The following is a 19,266-nucleotide window of genomic DNA, read 5'->3' as shown; positions in this document are numbered from 1 at the left end:
CCTGTTTAAGACCATAGAGAGCCTTTTTCAGTCTGCATACAAGATTTGGAACATTCCCAAGAATGAAACCATCTGGCTGCTCAATGTATACTTCTTCTTCTAAGTCTCCATTCAGAAACGCTGATTTCACGTCCATTTGAAATACTTCGAACTTCTGAAAGCTTGAGAGAGCAAGGAACATTCAGATGGCCTCAAGTCTTGCAACGGGAGCAAAAGTTTCTTCAAAGTCTATTCTTTCTTGTTGAGCATACCCTTTACAAACAAGTCTGGCCTTGTTTCTAATTACTTCCCCATTTTCATTCAACTTATTATTGAAGACCCATTTTGTCCCTATGATATTCTTATCTTTTGGTCTAGGAACCAACTCCCAAGTGTTGTTCTCGATCTGCTCAAGTTCTTCATCCATTGCCTTGACCCAACATTCATCTTTGCATGCCTCTCTTACATTTTGTGGTTCAGTGGAGGAGAGTAATGCCAAATAGCTTGAAGCTTCTGCAATTGGTCTTCTTGTTTGTACGCCTGCCTCCTTTTGCCCCAAGATTTGAGATTCTGGATGATCTTTTGAACATACCTGGATGGAGTCTTTGCTTCTATCCTTGTCTGTTCCTCTGGTGCCTCTTGAGGTTCTTCTTCATTTTCAGTCTGATTTGGAGGGTAGTCTTCATCCTCTTCGATATTTTCATAATTTACTTGCCTAGGAATGTTTCCTTTTTCATCAACCACCACATCAATGCTGTCAGCAATTCTTCCAAGTCTTTTATTGTAACACTTATATGCTTTGCTGTGGGGAGAATAACGAAAGAGAATGCCTTCATCTGCTCTAGGTTCAAGTTTGCCAAGTTGTTCATCATTATTTTTAATATAGCATTTGCTTCCAAAAACTTTGAAATGCTTTACCGAAGGAGTCTCACCATACCAGAGCTCATGAGGAGTTTGAGTGCTGTTCACTTGGACATTTGTTTGGTTGAGAATAACAACCGCAGCAAATGCAGCTTCACTCCAGAAGGTTGCGGGAGTTCCAGACTCATCAAGCATAGCACGAGCCATTTGTTGAACCGTTCTGTTCATCCTTTCCTCCACTCCATTTTGCTGAGGAGTCCTAACTGTAGAGAATTCCCTTCTTATTCCATGTTCTTCACAGAAATCGAAAAATTCATTTGAGGTAAACTCCCCACCTCTGTCAGACCTGAGGCACTTAATTTTGTGATTTGATTCGTTTTCAGCCAAGGCTTTGAAAGATTTGAATTTTTCGAATGCTTCATCCTTGTGTTTCATAAGTCCTAACCAAACCATCCTGGAGAAGTCGTCAATGAATAATATAAAGTATTTTTCTCCTCGAGGTGACCTTGTCCTAGATGGACCACATACATCTGTATGGACTAGTTCAAGAGGCCTGTTGGCTGATCCTTCCTTCTCAGGGAAGTTAGTTCTGGTTTGCTTACCAAACTGACATGATTTGCATATGGTGTTGTCTGGAATTTTGATATCTGGAAGACCACGAACTGCCTGGTATTTGCATACTTTCCTTATTTGTGAAAAGCTTAGATGCCCCAACCTCCGGTGCCATAACCAGTGTTCATCATCCTTGCTCAAATAGCATTGTTGTTGTCCTTCTTCAAATATGTATAAATTATTTGGAGTTCTTCTGCCTTTGATCACTGTTTTTCCTGTATCAAGATCACGAACACTACATCCATTTGATTGAAATATTACCTCGGTTCCTTGATCGCACATCTGACTGACACTCAATAGATTATGCTTCAAGCCATCAACATACAAAACATTTCCAGCTTTGACCTTTTCTTTCACTTGAGCAGTGCCTCTTCATTTTATGGCTGCAGGGGTATCATTTCCAAATGAAACTTTCTTTCCATTTTCTAAAGCACTATATGATTCAAGTTTTTCTTTATCACCTGTCATATGCTTCGAACATCCGCTGTCGATGTACCATTGATTTTCTTGTCCTTCTGCATAAAAAGCTATCCCACATCTTTCTGATTGTGGTTCCTTTATTCTCCAAGTTCTGGTACTTGAGGCTTGTTCCTTTGTTTGCCAAAACCTACTCCTGCATTCAGAATCTTCATGACCAAAGTTATTACAAATAGAACATTCAATTTCATTTTCAAGGGCCGAAAAGTTGTTATAGGTCCTTTTCGTGATCCCAGTCATACTTCTTTGTTTTTGAGCTTCTCTAGTCATGATTGTTTTATAGGCAACACATTGAGCTGCTTTGTGGCCAAAGTTATGGCAAGAGAAACATTGGCCATTGAAGAAACTTCTGCGATTATCAAATCTACTTGCCAAATGATTGTAGTTTCTATTGTCATCCATTCTTGAGGTAAATTGAGAAGATTTTACCTGTGGCTGGTTATAGCTTTTGTTCATCCTTAAGGTGGATTGCCCCTGATTTACCTGGTAGTCTTTGTTTATTCTTGATGTAATTCGTCCCTGTTTTACCTGGTGATCTCCATTGGGCTTTTGCTCATTCCTCCTTGCTGCATTGAGATAACTCTTTGAGGTGGATGCTTGAGATGCTTCTCCATTATACCCCAGACCTGTCTTGATTAGTGGAGAACGCTGTACATCGATAATCTCATCCAGAGTTTCAGATCCTTTAACAAATTTAAGATTAAGAGCCTTTGTTTTCTCAATTACTTTTCTAAGGCCAACAATTTCACATTCTAACTTCTCAAGACATTTTTCTTTTTCATCAAGTTGGAATTGCAGAGTATCAATGATCACATTCTTTTCTTCTAAACATGTTTTGAGTCTAGAAATCTCTTCATAAAAGCCATCCACATCTATAGCATCCATGTAATCATCATCTTCAAAAGCCATTAAAAGTTTATAGTTATTACCTCGTTCATCTTCATCACTATTTGAAAGACCATCACTATCTTCATGAGTGTAGTAACTTTTCTTAGTTACATTCTATTTCTTGTTCCATCTAACAGGTTCCTTCCCTTTGTCAGTTTTATCCTTATGAGGACATTTGGCAGCATAGTGACCGACTCTCCCATAAGCAAAACATTTGAAAGGTAACTTACCTCTGAATCTTCCAGTACCCCGTTGAAGGTTTTTGACAAAATTTGATTCTTCTTCCTCTTCTGACGCATGTCCTAACTCATAGTAGTCTCCTTTGCCTGAAGCCTTGAAAGCTGCTTCTCTCCTGTCTGATGGTCCTCCTTTCCTCATTTCATAAGCAGTTAGAATCCCGTGTAGCTGTGACATGGTAAGGTTTCGAAGATTCTCCTTTTCTTCTATTGCAGAAACTTTAGATTCAAACTTAGGGGACAAAGATCTTAGAAGTTTTTCAACCACAACAACCTCTTTTATTTCTTCACCAAAGTTTTTCATACAATTAACAATCTCATCTACACGAAGGAAATAGTTAGCCACACTTTCATCATTGTGCATTCTGAGATTTTCATACTGAATCCTGAGGGTTTGAAGTTTTGCTCGTTTTACCTGTTCATCTCCTTCATAACTCAGAACAATCTTGTCCCATATTTCTTTTGTGGATTTATACTGCATTACCTTGACAAATTCTGATTGAGATAGGCATCCTAATAGGGTATTGACTGCTTTTTCATTTGTTTCATATTTCTTCTTCTCAGCCGGATCTGTAGGAGTTGCTGAAGGAAAAGTGTACTCTGTATCTATGATATCCCAGACTTCTGTACCAAGTGATTAAAGATAGGCAGTAACTCTTACCTTCCAATATACGAAGTTTGTTCCATCAGAAATCGGTGGCCTGATAGATGCTTCTCTCTCGTAGTTGCTCATGATGATGTATCTTCCTCCAAGCGATCAAGCTTCTTTAGAAGGACCTGCTCTGATACCAATTGTTGGAAATAATACTGAGAGGGGGGGTGAATCAGTATTATCAAATTCTTTTCAATATATCTTCCAGATTTATACTTTAATTTATTCTTCAGATGTTGATCATTAGTTTGTATGTCAATACCATATAATAATGAGCAGGAACAAGAAAAACAAATAATCACACCAAAGAACACCAGATATAAGGTGGAAACCCAATGTGGGTGAAAACCCCCTGCTGCAATATGTCTCTATCTTCTTAGAAACTTCTTTTACAATGATTTTGTACTGGTGCAGTCCTTTACCAGTATGCAGGCCGCAACCTGCAGAGAGCTACAACCCTCTCTCGTTTTCTAGTCTCTCCTGGAAGGGAGCTACAATCCCCTTAGCTCTTCTACTTCTTTAAGGACCACGTTTCATTAATTTTCAGACTGGGTCCAAGAAGATCAAATAATCATCAAGTACATGTGAATCAACCAATCTCCTTATACAATCAACCAATGAATCACCCAACTTCTCAGAATGCTGTAAACAGAAAAGTAATACCAGTAATCTAAACCCAGAACTCTGCAGCAATAGATAAAAGGCAGCCAATAATTATTTCAAAAGGGGTCCGCAACTTCACCAATAGCAGCCTGCGGATATCTGCAGTTCTTCTGTGCCTAGACTGCGCAGATCCGCACCTGATCCTTCTTGTGCTCTGCGTACCTCCGCACTTAGCCCTTCTACTGAATTGCGTACCTCTGCCCAGATCCGCACCTGCACTGTTTGCCCGACAGCGCACCTCCGCACCTGTGCCTACTGCTGCGCTGTGTACCTCCGCACCTGCACCTTCTGTCGCGCTGCGTACCTCCGCACCTGTGCCTACTGCTGCGCTGCGTACCTCCGCACCTGCACCTTCTGTCGCGCTGCGTACCTCCGCACTTGTGCCTTCTGTCGCGCTGCGTACCTCCGCACCTGCACCTTCTGTCGCGCTGCGTACCTCCGCACCTGTGCCTACTGCTGCGCTGCATACCTCCGCACCTACACCTTCTGCTGCGCTGCGTACCCCCGCACCTGAGCTGTGGATCGCCTGCGGACCTCCAAATAAAGCCAAATTAACAGTCCTCCAATGTACCACAGATTGTCAGATCCACAGATCTGATCACGCGCCTAAGAGATCACGACATATCAACAGATCCGCCTTACACTTTACAAATTTCACCTTGATTTAGATCTAGCTTTTTAAACCGATTACCCAAAATTTCAAATCTTAAGATATTCAAATTTCACAAGTGACTAGCCAAGTGATCTCCTTTCCTTTTTATAGGCAAGCCCTTATTCACACCATGAGACAAAACCATCGAAAACGAATACAAGGGATCCAAACCGGGGTTCAATAATTTAGATCTTATACCACGTGCCAAAACCATAGGATCATGAACGTCGGGCTAAATACCATGGGCCAGACATAAGAATTCCCACGTGTTCGCGCTTTCTCTGCATTGGAGTGAGTGGACTGGGGTCCGCACCTTCTGCTCGGATAACTTGCGGACATGACCGCACTTGGTGAATGGCGAGCCTGCGGGTCCGCACCTTTTGAACGGTGTACCTGCGAACCCCTTATTTTTCATCATTTTGAGAGCCAGAATAGGGTTTTGCCACTTGAGTGAGTTGCCATCAAGTACAACACCTGTGCCATAGCGCCAAACTTGAATCATAATGCCAACAGTCCCCCCAAATTTTATTGCTAATAATAATTAAAAACATAAAAAATTAAAACATCCCCCCAATTTTTTTTCTAATAACAATTAAAAACATAGAAAACTACAAAAATTACAAATTTTAATATAATTAAAAAAATGAATATAAAATCTGAAGGATAAATTAAAACTTTAAAACAGAATCATTCACATTTGTCATTCATTTCTCATTAACCGTATGATTTTACCTTGCTGTCTGACATTTTCCTTCTACTGCCGCTCGACATTTTACCTTGCCGCCCGAGATTTTCCTATTGTTGCCGCTCGACATTTTCCATTTGCAATTTACTGTGATTCAAATTTACCATCGATCGGGGGCCTAAGCCATTTGGAGCTGTGATTTTCATTTTGTGACTTGGAGCTGCCGGATTGGAGCTGTGATTTTCATTTGTGACTTGGAGCCACCGGATTGGAGCTGTGATTTATTATTTAGTACTTTTTGAGAAATTTACTTGTATTTCACTGCTTTCTGTGTTTACTTTTAGTTTAGTATTCTATTGCTATTTTGGGCTTCAGTATAATGTCATTGTCATATGATGAGTTTACTTTCGATGTGCATTGTGTAATTTCAATTGTCAAATGATTAATTTAATTTAGATGTACCTTGCATAATATTAATGCCCATTGCCAAATGATAAATTTAGATGGAACATTGCATAATATCAAATGATGGATTCAATTTAGCAATTTACTTTTAGATTTACAATTTTACATTAATGATTGCAAAAATGTCAAACGATAATTATGATTCATAATAGTCTAGTATGAAATGATGATCATATTTAGATGTACATTTCTTAATTATTAATATTTACTATTTACTAACTTAGTTATTGACATATTTTTTGGATTTAATTTTTTATTTCTATATATTAAATTTTTAATAATTTTATAATATTTATGACTTTGACGTCCCACCGTTTCCGCGAAATTTCCCTAAATTTTGGGGTTTCTTATATACTTCCCTCTTGTGCATATCCCTACTCTTGCGTTTCCCTGTCCCAGAAACTCGGTTGAACATTGGTTTGTTTATGGTCATCAACGAACGGTTCCAAAAATTGTTGCAAAATTTTGCATGGTTTTAGCCAATGTTGCGAAAATCGTTATTGAGATAATATCGGTGAGGGGAAAAAATCGTAAAAATCAGGAAATAATTGGGAAAAAATCGTAAAATACAGAAATATTCATTTTTTTTTCCAATTTTTTTAATATCTAAAGCATCTACAACATAAAATAAATACATTGACACATAAATATGATAAAAGAACTAATATATAAGTGTAATATCATTTCTAGTGCTACATCACACACAACAGTGAATCATGTTCTGAATAGTAAGTCCCGACTCCTGAGTCTCAACTCAGCTTCAAAATATCAACAAAAAATATAATAATGTATCTCATATCATGAGTCATAATGTCATATACAATGAAATGAACCAAATAACTAAAGTCTAATACCATTGATTTCCTCTGCCCCTCTTGGGAGAAAGTGCAATAACTTTTCCTTTCCCTCTAGATGTAGATGCCGGTGGAGTTGGTAGTGGACTCTGCTATGCTCTAGAACTTGAAGAAGTAGGAGCTAGAGGAGGTAGACCACGTCCTCTGCTGGTGGCAGGGGTAGCCTGGGAGGTGGTGTCACCTCCTCCTCCTGTTGCTGCTGCTCCTCCTCCCCCTCTACTCCTTCCACTACCTCCTGCTCTAGCCAATCATCGGCGGACTCCATGAGAGGCCTCTCGACCTCAACCCTCCATGCAACAGTGGTGTAAATCCCATCCAATGAGATGGCCTCCATATCAGGTATCCTCTCAAGTTGCCTCATCCACAATCGAAGATTGTAGTAAATGTAGACCATGTCATTAAGTCGCTGGGACTCCAACCTGTACAAAGATCATAAAATAATAATTATAAAAAAATATTGTTTAATGAATTCAAAAAATTAATTGGAAAATTGCAATATTTTAAGTTTGAAGTTTAACCTATTGCGCTTCTTGTTGTGTCTTTTTTCAAATACACTCCAGTTGCGCTCGCATCCTAAGTAGCTACATGTTTGGTTGAGGATTCGAATGGCAAGCTTTTGCAGATGGGGTACTCTGGCACCATAGATTCTCCACCATGCATCTACAACAAAATTACAAAGAAAATAAACATGAGAAAAAATGAAATTTGAAAGTTGAAGCAAAGTATGAAGTTATGAATTTGAAGAGACAATGAAATTTGAAACAAACTAAAAAATACCTGGCATTTTAGTCGTCCTATCAGTCACAACCATCTCAAAGCCAAATGTGCCACCTGCCATCTTATATATCTCCATTTCTTTGGGGATTTTTGCACATTCTGCTGGAGATAGCACCATCTTTTGAACACAGGTTAAGAATCCATCCATGATGTTAGCATCAAATATGAACCCACATGGGTAAGAGAATGCGGGGTTCAGGTAGATCCCTGCAACATGAATGGGATGATGGAGTGTGTTGTTCTATCGTTCATCATTCATTTCCCAGCGGAGTAATTGTTTCTGAAGCCCTTCATCTCCCTTCTCATCATAGTAGGCCCGAATGGATTCTTTGGCCCTGTCCATGGCCTCATACAAATAGCCTATTGCGGGCTTCTTACCATCAATTAATCGAAGAACCTTTACCAAAGGTTCAGTAATGGTGCACACCTCTTGCACTCCTGCCCAGAAGTCTTCCTGGTATGAAACTAATCTGCGTATGACCTCTCCCTCTGGTTTGCAACTCATTGTCAAAGCATGCGATTGATCTGAAAGAAACATTCTCTTCACATCCCACATAGAATTCAAGAGGGATTGAAGAAATATGAAACTGGTGGCAAACCGTGTAATGGTGGGGCACATCAACTCCTTGTTGTTGGTGAATTTTCTCATCAAGCTAAGCACAGATGCATGATTATATATAAATTTTGTAATGCTTTTTGATGAGTCAACACTATCTTTGACAAAGGAAAATTTTCCTATGTCCTCCAACATCAAATCAATACAAAGTGCAGCACAAGGTGTCCAAAATAAAGTAGGATGCCTCTCTATAAGCATCCTGCCAGCAACAACATAATTTGCTGCATTGTCCATTATGACTTGGACAACATGTTCTGCACCCACCTCCAACATAAACACATCCAACAAATGCATCAACAGATTTCATAAACATTGTCACCTTGGGACAACTAACCAAGAAGTTTATAAGGGTTCTCCCCTTTTGGTCGGTTCAACTGTCTGACATCACAGTGCACTTGTTTGTGCCCATGATGCCCTAAAGGGCCTAAACTCCTCCAATCTTTTGGTGCAGTCAACCTTTTCATCTTGAAGAATGCGGCTTCTAAAGTCATCATAAGAAGGGATTTTGTACCCTGGGCCAACAGTTGCAATAGGATCAATAGCAGGCTGGAAAAATGGATTATTCCTTGCAACGCTGAAAGGAATATCACTCCAAAGGAGAAACTTGCCCAACAACTTGTTAGCTTGTTCTTTCTCATTTTTTTTAAGCATTGAAGTGATAGATGATTGTGAATCAGGCGTGGTTTTAGGAACAAAAAATGATGAGGCAGTTACAGGGTTGTCTACGTTGTAGACATTGATGCTGAAGTAGAACTAATGTCACTTCTATATTCACCTCCTAACACCTTCCTTGCTAGTTGCTTCTTCATTTCTGCTTTGGTCACTCTCTCTTGCTCTAATTCTTCCTATGATCTCATGGCTCTTCGAATGATTTCCGCATTTGTATTGTTGCAAGGCCCTACATCATGTCCAGGGATTTGTGCAAGTTGATACTTCAATCTATAACCCCTCTCGACATATGCTGCACACACAACTTGCAAGACAAGTTCAATCTATCAAACCCTCCATCAGGTTCACCAAATTCCCATAGAGGGTCCAATTTCCTTGGCATGTTTGTAACTTGGTTGAACTCTTGAGTTTTAATGTAAGATGAAGTTTGAACTTTGAAGTTGAACCTATGGCACAATAAGAATTGCAAGTTACAAAAATTAAAAAAAATTACATACATGACACAACACATTGAATTTTTGACAATTTAACAAACAAAAAAACCTTAACTCAATCCAAAATGAACTTTCTCCACTCTATGCAACAAAAATGAAAAAAAACCCTATCAAATCCACTAAAAAATCTTTGATAAACAATGGGTTATAGAAACCCAAGTAAAAACAAAAAAAAACCAAAACAAAATGGCCAAATTTGGTGCCCATACTTGGAAACCACGGTTTGCCGGAGAAATTTGATCCAAAGACAAAGTTCTCTTGCTTGGGATGCTAAAGTCTCCAGGCTTCCTCCTCCTCTGCCCTAGTAGACGCCTTCTAGGGTTCCTCTCCTCCCCAGCTCTTATTCCACGCCGCTGTCTGTTCAAAATGACAAAAAAAAATCATGTTTTCCCTTATAAAACGCGCTATCCGCCACCCCTACGATAACTTCCTATCGAAGCGCACTTATTTTGAAATTATTGCGTTTTTTTTTAAGTTATCGCGATAACTTCACCGATTTTTTGGAAAAAAAATTGCGTAGTAATCAGACGAGTTTATCGGGGTTTTTAAAAACTCGTGATTTTTTCATGTTATCGCGATTTTCGCAACAGTGGTTTTAGCTTTAGTACATTACAAAAGGGGTCTCAAGTGAGGTGAGATCTAATATGAATTGTCAATCACTTAGGAGATTAGGGTTAGGGATTTGGCTTAATGAAGATTATAAAGAGAAGCCTAAGGGAGAGTTGAAGACACAAGACAAAAGACAGCGACTGCATTTTGTAAAAGTGATTTTCTGCAAGAGGGAGAGAGCGATTTTCTCTAGAGCGAGAGGCTCATCTAGACTGAGGTGAAAGAGGAAGAGTGCAGGGTGATTCAGGAGTATTTCTAGGAGGCCAAGATTTGGAGATTGTGGGAGGCTGAATTGCTAAAGCATGAAGGTGGCTGCGAATTGGGGAGGCCAATTTATCTAGGGCTGAATTGCTGGTGAGAGCTGGGCCAAATTCTCTTGGCCGAATTTCTTTAGGGGCTTATTTGTAGAGGGCCAAAATTCCTTGGGCCAAATTATTTCTAGTGGGGCCGGGTTACAGGTTCCAGTCATTGAATTTTTTTGTATATTTATTCTGTAGGTCAAAACCCAGATTTTCCTGAGATTATTGAATGAAGGAGAATTGTTATGGGCGTACCTTTGTTGTTGTGATGTGATTGATCTCTCTAGTTTTTATTTTTCTGCTGCATATATTTTATTTGGGTGATAAAATAAATTCCTGGGAATAAATAATTGCTGAGAGAAAATAAATGTGGGCTGGTATTAGAAATTTAACAGGGAGCATCCCACGGAGCCTTGGAGCACACTCCTGTGGGTGCTTGTTGGATGCTTCTGCTCGGAGTGCGGTTTTAGGGGCGGGAACAACTTCTGCGAAGGTGCTCCTGGTAACCTTGATGCATACAATGTTTTTCATGTTAGATATGTTTTGGGTTGTTTATGGGGCTTCGAGTTATTGGAAAGGCCCTTTTGTATCCATAGGGTTATTGTGAAATTGCATGAGAGTTTCTTCGTAGCTGCTTTGAAGTTTAAGTAAGTCTGGCTCTGGGGATGGTACTGAATATGACAAGGCTAGAAATGATTTCTGGTAGATTCTGAACCTTAAGGGGAGTTGGATATTCCATAAATTGAGAGTTGGCTGAATTCTCCCAATGACAGCTAGATTATTGGCAGTGGACAATTCACTAAAGAAATGAAGCAATATATGTGTGTTTATATCAATCATATTTCCTGATTTCATTGGATACACACAGGGATTTATGAGTAAAAAGCATAAAAGAAGCTACTTAGATGACTTTGGAGATAGATATGACTGAAATAACGGAACTACTTAGAACTTTCCACATGTAAGTCAATTGTTATAAAACGTTGCAGTGTGCTTCTATCAATAATGGAAACTTGACAAAGCTTGACTGCATATGAGAGAAGATGAATTTTTTTAATGTCTGATTACTGACCTATGGGTCAATGGGATTTAGAAGTTCAACCAGTGCAAGCACATAGCAGGATTGCAAAAACAGAGATGGAAAAATTGTGATTTTCCTTATATTTGCAGGAGCAGTGGCATTACTTAAGTGACATTTAACTTATTCAATAACAGAAAATAGGGAAAATAATTTGTTTATGAGACATTCAGGAAAGGAGGTATTTTGAGGGAAAAAATATCAACACTTCTCACATCTAGTGGAGACTGTTGATTATAACAACAGCAATGTTGACAACTTTTTTAAAGATGAGGCGTTTCTTCATTAATTTTTGTCTATATCATTCACCTATCATGTTAGTCCTAGCCTCTAAGCCACTTTTTCATCCGTCCTAGCAGAACGTTTCCTTGTTTTTCTTATTGCTTGTGGTTAGGTACTCTATTTTGTAGATGCCAAAGCCTGGATCAAATCAACTATTTTTATTCGAATAGCTTCTGGTCCATTTGTTTCATGAAGAGAATGGTAGCTGCAAAATATTTAGCATCTACCATAGAACAGTGGGAATGATTGGCATTTAGTTTGCAATCCCTTTTTGGTGTTCTGTATGTTACTATTTTCATGATTGGTTAAGTCTAATATAGATCCCATGATGAAGACATATTTTCATATTTATGGCTTTCATCACTTAATTGATGGATTACACAAATACTACTATTAATATTGTCAACCTCAAGTGATTACTTTCAGCTTCAGTACGTTATATTAGGAAGGAGTAGCTGATTTGTCTACTTTCTTCTAGAGTTGGTGTAGACCTTTCAAGTGACAATGGCACAATCCTAACATCAACATTTAGTATTTTTCAATTTCCCTTTCATTATTCTACTCCTGGAATCTATAAGTTCCTTAGTCCTCATTGTAGATTGGCATTTGAACAATTTTTCTCTTGGTTTTTGTGATTCTGTGTAAGAATCTTGTTGGTTTCAAACTTCTGTTATACTATTTTAAGAAGCCTGCTATGGGTGGGTGATGAAGCTTTGCCAATTAGGAGTGCTGTTCCAAGCAATATGAGTTTTCTTTTCCTTCTTTCTTTTCCTGTGCATGATTATTATGTTGTCTTTATTATTCTTGTATGTTGGTTTCCATAATTTAATTATGAAGTCTGCGAAGGAAAGGTTACTGAGACAGTGGGATACATCAGTTGTTAAGTGCATTTCTGAGCAGAATGGTTTGTCTTTTGTTTATGCTGTTTTTACTTTGTATGACTATAATGCTTTGTTGTAACTGTACGTCGAATCTCTGTACTTTTAGTATGTTGTATGTCAAGTCGTGGTATTTGTTTCTTATATACTTTTATGGTTGATTATTCATGATATTATTTCACATATAAACCAGCTGAGTTGGTTGATGGACATAACTATGTAATAAACATGCGATTCCAGATGGGTAAAGAACAATTCTTCTTAAACAATGTGGGACCTTAATGATACTTACCCCTATGTATTTCAAATATGAGTAGATAATATGCTCATGGCAGACAAATGGAAAGTTCACAAGATATCAGTTGACAGTAAATGCATAGTAATTTGGGATGGATGGTGGTAGTGAAAGTTGTAGAAGGGTGTTTTTCTATAAAGGGAAACCTCCAAATTTGTTGAAGTGTTCTCTTCTTTCAGATGTATGGTGTTGACTAACTTTTACATTTTAAGGTGAACATATTGCTTAGATATACAGACCAACATTTTTAGCTGTGCACATTGCTTTAATATAATTAATGTCTGTTTTATACAGTGCATGGTTAGCTCTTGTGTCTTTGAACATTATTTCTGGCGGAACTAACTGTTTGTGATTTTAAACTTGTCATTGCAGAGGTTTTTCCTGGGTGGAAGGCTAATGTTCGGACCTGATATCAGGTCATTGTTCATCACAATATTTCTAATTGTGGCTCCTGTAGCATTATTCTGCGTATTTGTTGTCAGGCATCTTTTACACAAATTCCCAGGATTCGATAGTGGTTATGCAATTCTCGCGGTGGCAATTGTATACACATTCTATGTTAGTTTCTCTGACCTTTTTGCTTACTGTTCACTTAAATATATGGACATTCTATGCTAGTTTCCTTGACCAATTGATTGTTCATTAAAATCAAAGTTAACGTGTTTCAGTTTTTCAAACTCTAAAAATTTCTCGTGGTTCACTCATACAAAATATCAGTGTTACAAGGAAAAAATTCTTTAGACTTTCTAATGGCTCTAGAAACCATGGCTATGAGAAGAAAAACATGAGACAACTTTGAGGATGACCGGCTTATACTATGTTGAATCTGGCTCACATTACGTGATAATTTTAGACATGACTGTTTTCTTATATTTCCCCTTTCTTCAATATTTTATTTTTTAGATTTATTTATTGTTTCTGCTATGAACATTTATATCTATCTATCTATCTATATGGACATGCCTGCTTTCTTATATTTCCCCTTTATTCAATATTTTATTTTTTAGATTTATTCAATATTTCTAAATTCTGCTGTCTATCTATCTCTATATGAACCTTTTTTGTTGGGGGCCAATGCAATTTTTGTGTCCTGGTAAAGCTAGTTTTATGATAAAAATAACCACCAAATTGGCATGTCTCAATTTGCCTTTGATTGGTGTACTTAGTAAAAATATTGTATGACATGCCTCCAAAATCCAGTTCTTGAGGGCCAAGCAGCAAATACATAATGCAAAAGGTGATGCTACTCAAATTTCAGTCAAAGAATGAAACAAATGGCACTGCTACACAGACGAAAGGGAACAATGTCACATTGGTTGTCATGCTGCCATTGCCCTCAAAGCAATATCAGAGGGGAAATAGTCAGAATTCTGCCTCCTATGTTAGACAACAAGGAAACTAAGATTAAGGGGATTGAAACAAAAGGAAGAGTGAAAATCATGGTGGAGTACAAGGTTGAGTTCGAGGATGAGGTCAAGGGGGGAGAATCCAACACCCCTATCAATGACAAGAGAACCGCTCAATCATTTTAGACTGAAGACCAAACATGATTGCCCTCAATTTTCTTGAGAAGAACTCAAGGAAAGGTAGAGGAAATGATTTTTAACCTTGTCATCCACAATCCTGCTTAGAGATACCTTTCTATGATAAGAGTAGATTGCTTGGCTTTGGCATGAAGTTTATCCCACACTCTTCCCACTATGTTTTGATGGCATGTTTAAGGAGTATAATTGTTTAGAAATATTTGCCTTCAATGGTATTTCGGCCTAGATTTGGAACCTAGAAGAAATGAAAGAGAGAGAAGAAGAGGAAGAAGAAATTTTCACTAATCTTTTTCATATTCGAAACCCCTTCTAGCACCTTGAGGAAGCCTATATGCCTCTCAAACATGTCATTAGAAAATGTGTCAACACTATTAAAGAAAGGATGACTCTAGTACTTCTCCCATGATGTCTACAAAGTTGCTTTAGGCCCTTAGAAGATTTAGAAGAGATGCTAGCATTATTGTTAGGCTTGCAGATAAAAGTTTAGGACTTCTTGTCCTTGACGAATCCTGTTATGTCGGTGAAGGAATATGACAACAATATGATCTCTTGTCTATCAATGGATCAATGAAGTGCTTTTGAAGCAAATATGGAATAAATCGATTTGGATTATCGAGAAGTATATTAGTTATCTGCAAGACAGTTGAGGTTTTCTTTTAAAAAATCTCTCTAGTTGTATCACGTTATCATGCAAATCTACACGAGCAGACCCGCATAATAATTATTAATTATGGTAGTGTTACATGGGGATGCATCTCCCCTAGGTTGAGGGGAGTGGCCCCCTATTGATTTGGTGTAGCAACGGATGTGCTCTAGGCCTCAAATTTTGCAGGAAGGCTTGGGCACATATATTCCAAAGAACCCAGAAAACATTTTGGGAAATTCCACTTAGAAGTGATTTTATTAAATAATTAATATTTTTAATGGTTTCCTAAGTCTAAACTTAGGAAAATTAAAATATTAAGACTTAGAGAAATTAAAATATTAATGGGTATTAATCCAATTAGGGGTGAAACTTCTAGAAAAGGACACGGATCAAGCCAAAACAATCTGTGCTTTTGAGGCCGTTGGTTGTCCAACAGGAAGATATAAGAAGGGGCTTGAGGGTCATTTGGAAAATACACTAGGAGATCAATGAAATCGATTTTCTGAAGTGAGAAGTTCTTAGGAAGAAAATCAATTGAGGAGATTTCTTGCAGCAGAGGGGAGGGATAGTAGCTTCCGGGGAGAGAGAGATTCTCAGTCGGAGAATCATCAACACAGAGAGGCAGTGAGTGATCTAGTAACCTTGACGAAGAGACTAAAGCAGAGCTAGAAGGGCCACACAAAAGCAGCACAGAGGGAGAGAGAGAGTGGAAAATCAGAGAAGAGGGTCAGTTTTAGCAGCTGAAAGCCAGGGTGTGAGACCATGAGGTTGACAGCAGTGACTCTGGGCTACTAATTGATTCCCCAGTTGGGTAACACTGTGCTTGAAAGGGTTGACGTTGGGGCAGCGTAGAGGCAACGCAAAGATAGCGCAGTGCCCTTGGTGGGGCACCCCATCCAACAACCGGAACAACCAAGACTTTTTCTCAGTGATTATGTGAGGTAAACTGACAAAGCTTCTGCCAGTATTTCTCTCTGTAACTGATTAACCCTGTGAGGTATTCAGAGATGTATTCAGAATTTGCTATTGCTTAATAATAATAAATCCTTAGAGCTGCTACACCGATTTTCCCGCATTGGGTTTTTTTGGGGGCTATCGTTCAAAAATAACGGTGTCCTATGTGTTTGTATTTCCTTGCTTAATTTCTATGTTTCAGAGTCATATTTAATTTGGTGTAGGGTGCTTCAGTAATTTACTTCAATGTTTCAAGAAGAAATCTGAAATAAGTTTGTGATGTAATATACAATCTAGGTGAAGTAGATTCAGCTGGTTGCAGTAGGATTCCCAGGATTGTTAGATCTAAGAATTTTCACATCGTATCAGAGGTGTTGATGTGAATCAGGGAAGAGCAAATCTAGCATTGAAGCAAGGGCCAACTTGCTGTAGGAAGTAGCAGTTCGAATCCCCTGAGGGATTGCGCAGTTCTAGCCAGAAGGGATATATTTTCGAGGTTGTCTCTCTTTGAGTGAGTCGACATAGAGGTAAGATTGTCGGATCGAGAATTTGCCAAGGCAGACAGAGTCATGTAGAGCCTCAGCGTAGAGCTAGAGGGATGTAGTTTTTTGCAAGCCGAGTGCTGGGCAAAAAAGGCGTCGGAAGAAGGAAGTAGATCACATAGTGGGGGAATACTTCCTCAATGGTTTCTTACCGAGGAAATCAATATTTCTCATTTGTTGGGCAACAGAGGAGCAACAAACTTACCAGCTCCATCAGGGAGTACGTAAGCCAGCCTAGAAGCTATGCAGTAAGGAGAAAGAGGGAGCTGTTCGACATTTTTCGGAGGAGATGGCAACTAGTGGCTTGAGGGATCAGGACAGGTTGGATGGAGCATCCAACTATGTCATTTGGAAGGCTAGAATGTCCTTCTTTCTAGATGGGCATGCCCTCAAGATGTACGTCAACAGGGTGGTGGCTAAATTTGTGGATGCAAATCCGCTGAAAAAGTACAAGGCTGAGATGGCAAAGGCCAAGAGGATGATCCTGGATGGAGTCAAGGATCACGTGGTGTGCCACGTTGCTAGCATAGCGATTGCTAAGGAGATGTGGGATGCCTTGGCCACGTTATATCAGGGATCTTCGGAGCAGCAGAAGATGTACTTAGAGTAGAAGCTGAGATCTGCTCAGATGCAGAAGGGAGAGTGTGTAGATCCATTCCTCACGAAGCTGAAGGAAACCCGTTATGAGTTGTCTGCTGCGGGGCATACATCTCAGGATTTAGAGTTAGTTAGATTGGCCTTAAATTCTGTCTCAGATGAGTGGCAAGTCCTTGTCCAGAGTATCCTAGGCAGAGCAGCATTGCCTAATTGGAATAAGATATAGGCAACTCTAAAACAAGAGGAGCTGAGGAGAGAATTGGTCAAGGTCAAACTTGACGGAAGCAACAGCAGCAGTGGGTCGAAGCCCAAGGAGGAGGAGGATAATGCAACCCTTGCATCGAAGGGGCAACATAGACGAAAGAAGGACGTCTCCAAGGTGAAGTGTTTCAGATGTGGTGAGATGGGCCACTATGCATCCCAGTGTCCTTTGAAGAAAAAAGATAAGGGTGAGAAGCACAATTCTAAGGTTGTAGTCGCGAAGATCGACAAGGAGGAATTCGCCATGACAACCGAGATACCTCCAGGAGGGAGGTGGGCTGATTTGGAGCTGTAGTTCGAAAGAGCTACAAATGGGCATGATCCTTGAGGAGTCCACCTCTTGGATCAATACCTTGCTACGGGAGCCCGGTTTTGCAGTAGCAGGATGGACTAGTGTCGAATGGTGCTGAGGAGTGTCAGGGAGACAGTTGCAGTGGCTAGGATCGCCAGAGTCTGAGCAGCACAGAGTAGAGTTGACAGCAGTGCAGATGGCACATAGTAAAGGTTAGCAACAACGCAGTAGATTCAGAGAGTCAGCGCAAAGACTAGCAATAGTCAGTTCCAACATTCACGTGGTATCATACTGAACACAATTAGTTCGGTAATTTTGGATGTTTTTCAGTTGCTTCTCTCAACAACTGAGTTGCAGTCAGTATGGATGCAATGTTAGCAATGGTAGTGCTAGCAGCATAGTAGATGCAACATTTGAGAGGGAGATGTAGTACAGATGTAGCATTGGCAGTGGCAGTGTCAAAGGCAACAATACAGTTACAGTAGCAACGCAGTAGTTGGTAGACAGCAAGTCAGACATCAACAACGCAGAGGACGATGCTTCAAAGTCAGAGCAGTGTGCAACAATAGTATATTGCTAGAGCACATTCCTCGCTAAGAGGGAGTGTTGATTTGGGGTGGCATCGGATGTGCTGTAGGTCTCAAATTTTTGCAGGGAGGCTTGGGCACATGTATTCCAAAGAACCCATAAAGCATTTTGGGAAATTCCACCCAGAAGTGATTTATTAAAATAATTAATATTTTTAATGGGGTTCTTAAGTCTAAACTTAGGAAAATTAAAATATTAATGGGTATTAATCTAATTAGGGGTGAAACTTCTAGAAAAAGACACAGATCAAGCCAAAACAATCTGAGCCTTTGACTAGGAGTTAATCTAGGCCGTTGGTTGTCCAACAGGAAGATATAAGAAGGGGCTTGAGGGTCATTTGGAAAATACACTGAGAGATCAAGGAAATTGATTTTCCGAAGTTGAAGTTCTCAGGAGGAAAATCAATTGAGGAGATTTCTTATAGCAGAGGGGCAGGGATAGCAGCTTCCGAAGAGAGAGAGATTCTCAATCGGAGAATCATCAACAAAGAGAGGCAGTGAGTGATCCAGTAGCCTTGACGCAGAGGCTGATGCAGGGCCAAAAGGGCCACTCAAAAGCAGTGCAGAGGGAGAGAGAGAAAGTCGAAAATCAGAGCAGAGGGTCAGTTTCAGCAGCTGAAAGCCAGGGTGTGAGACCGTGAGGCTGAGAGTAGTGACTCTGGGCTACTGATTGATTCTCCAGTTGGGTGATATTGTGCCTGAAAGGGTTGACGCTAGGATAGTAGAGACAGTGCAGAGATAACGCAGTGCCTGCCAGGGGCACCCCATCCAACAACCGGAACCATAGGGACTTTTTCTCAGTGATTATGTGAGGTAAACTCA

At 39.5% G+C, this 19,266-nt stretch overlaps 1 protein-coding gene across 1 annotated transcript in view; it reads left to right on the top strand.

Annotated features, from left to right (window-relative positions):
* Positions 1-19,266, top strand: part of LOC149204346 (protein S-acyltransferase 8-like) — a 142,755-nt gene that overhangs the window by 27,629 nt on the left and 95,860 nt on the right. The window contains exon 3 of the mRNA XM_089394692.1: positions 13,394-13,579. Within this exon, the coding sequence (XP_089250818.1) occupies positions 13,394-13,579 (186 nt within the window). The remainder of the gene's footprint in view (positions 1-13,393; positions 13,580-19,266) is intronic.

This window comes from Pinus tabuliformis, chromosome 1_2, assembly GCF_031772625.1.
Source record: "Pinus tabuliformis cultivar Carrire ecotype Pingquan chromosome 1_2, CPIR1, whole genome shotgun sequence".
Classification (NCBI taxonomy): Eukaryota; Viridiplantae; Streptophyta; class Pinopsida; order Pinales; family Pinaceae; genus Pinus; species Pinus tabuliformis.
The sequence above is the reverse complement of the archived record's forward strand: the minus strand, read 5'-3'. Positions and strand labels throughout refer to the sequence as shown.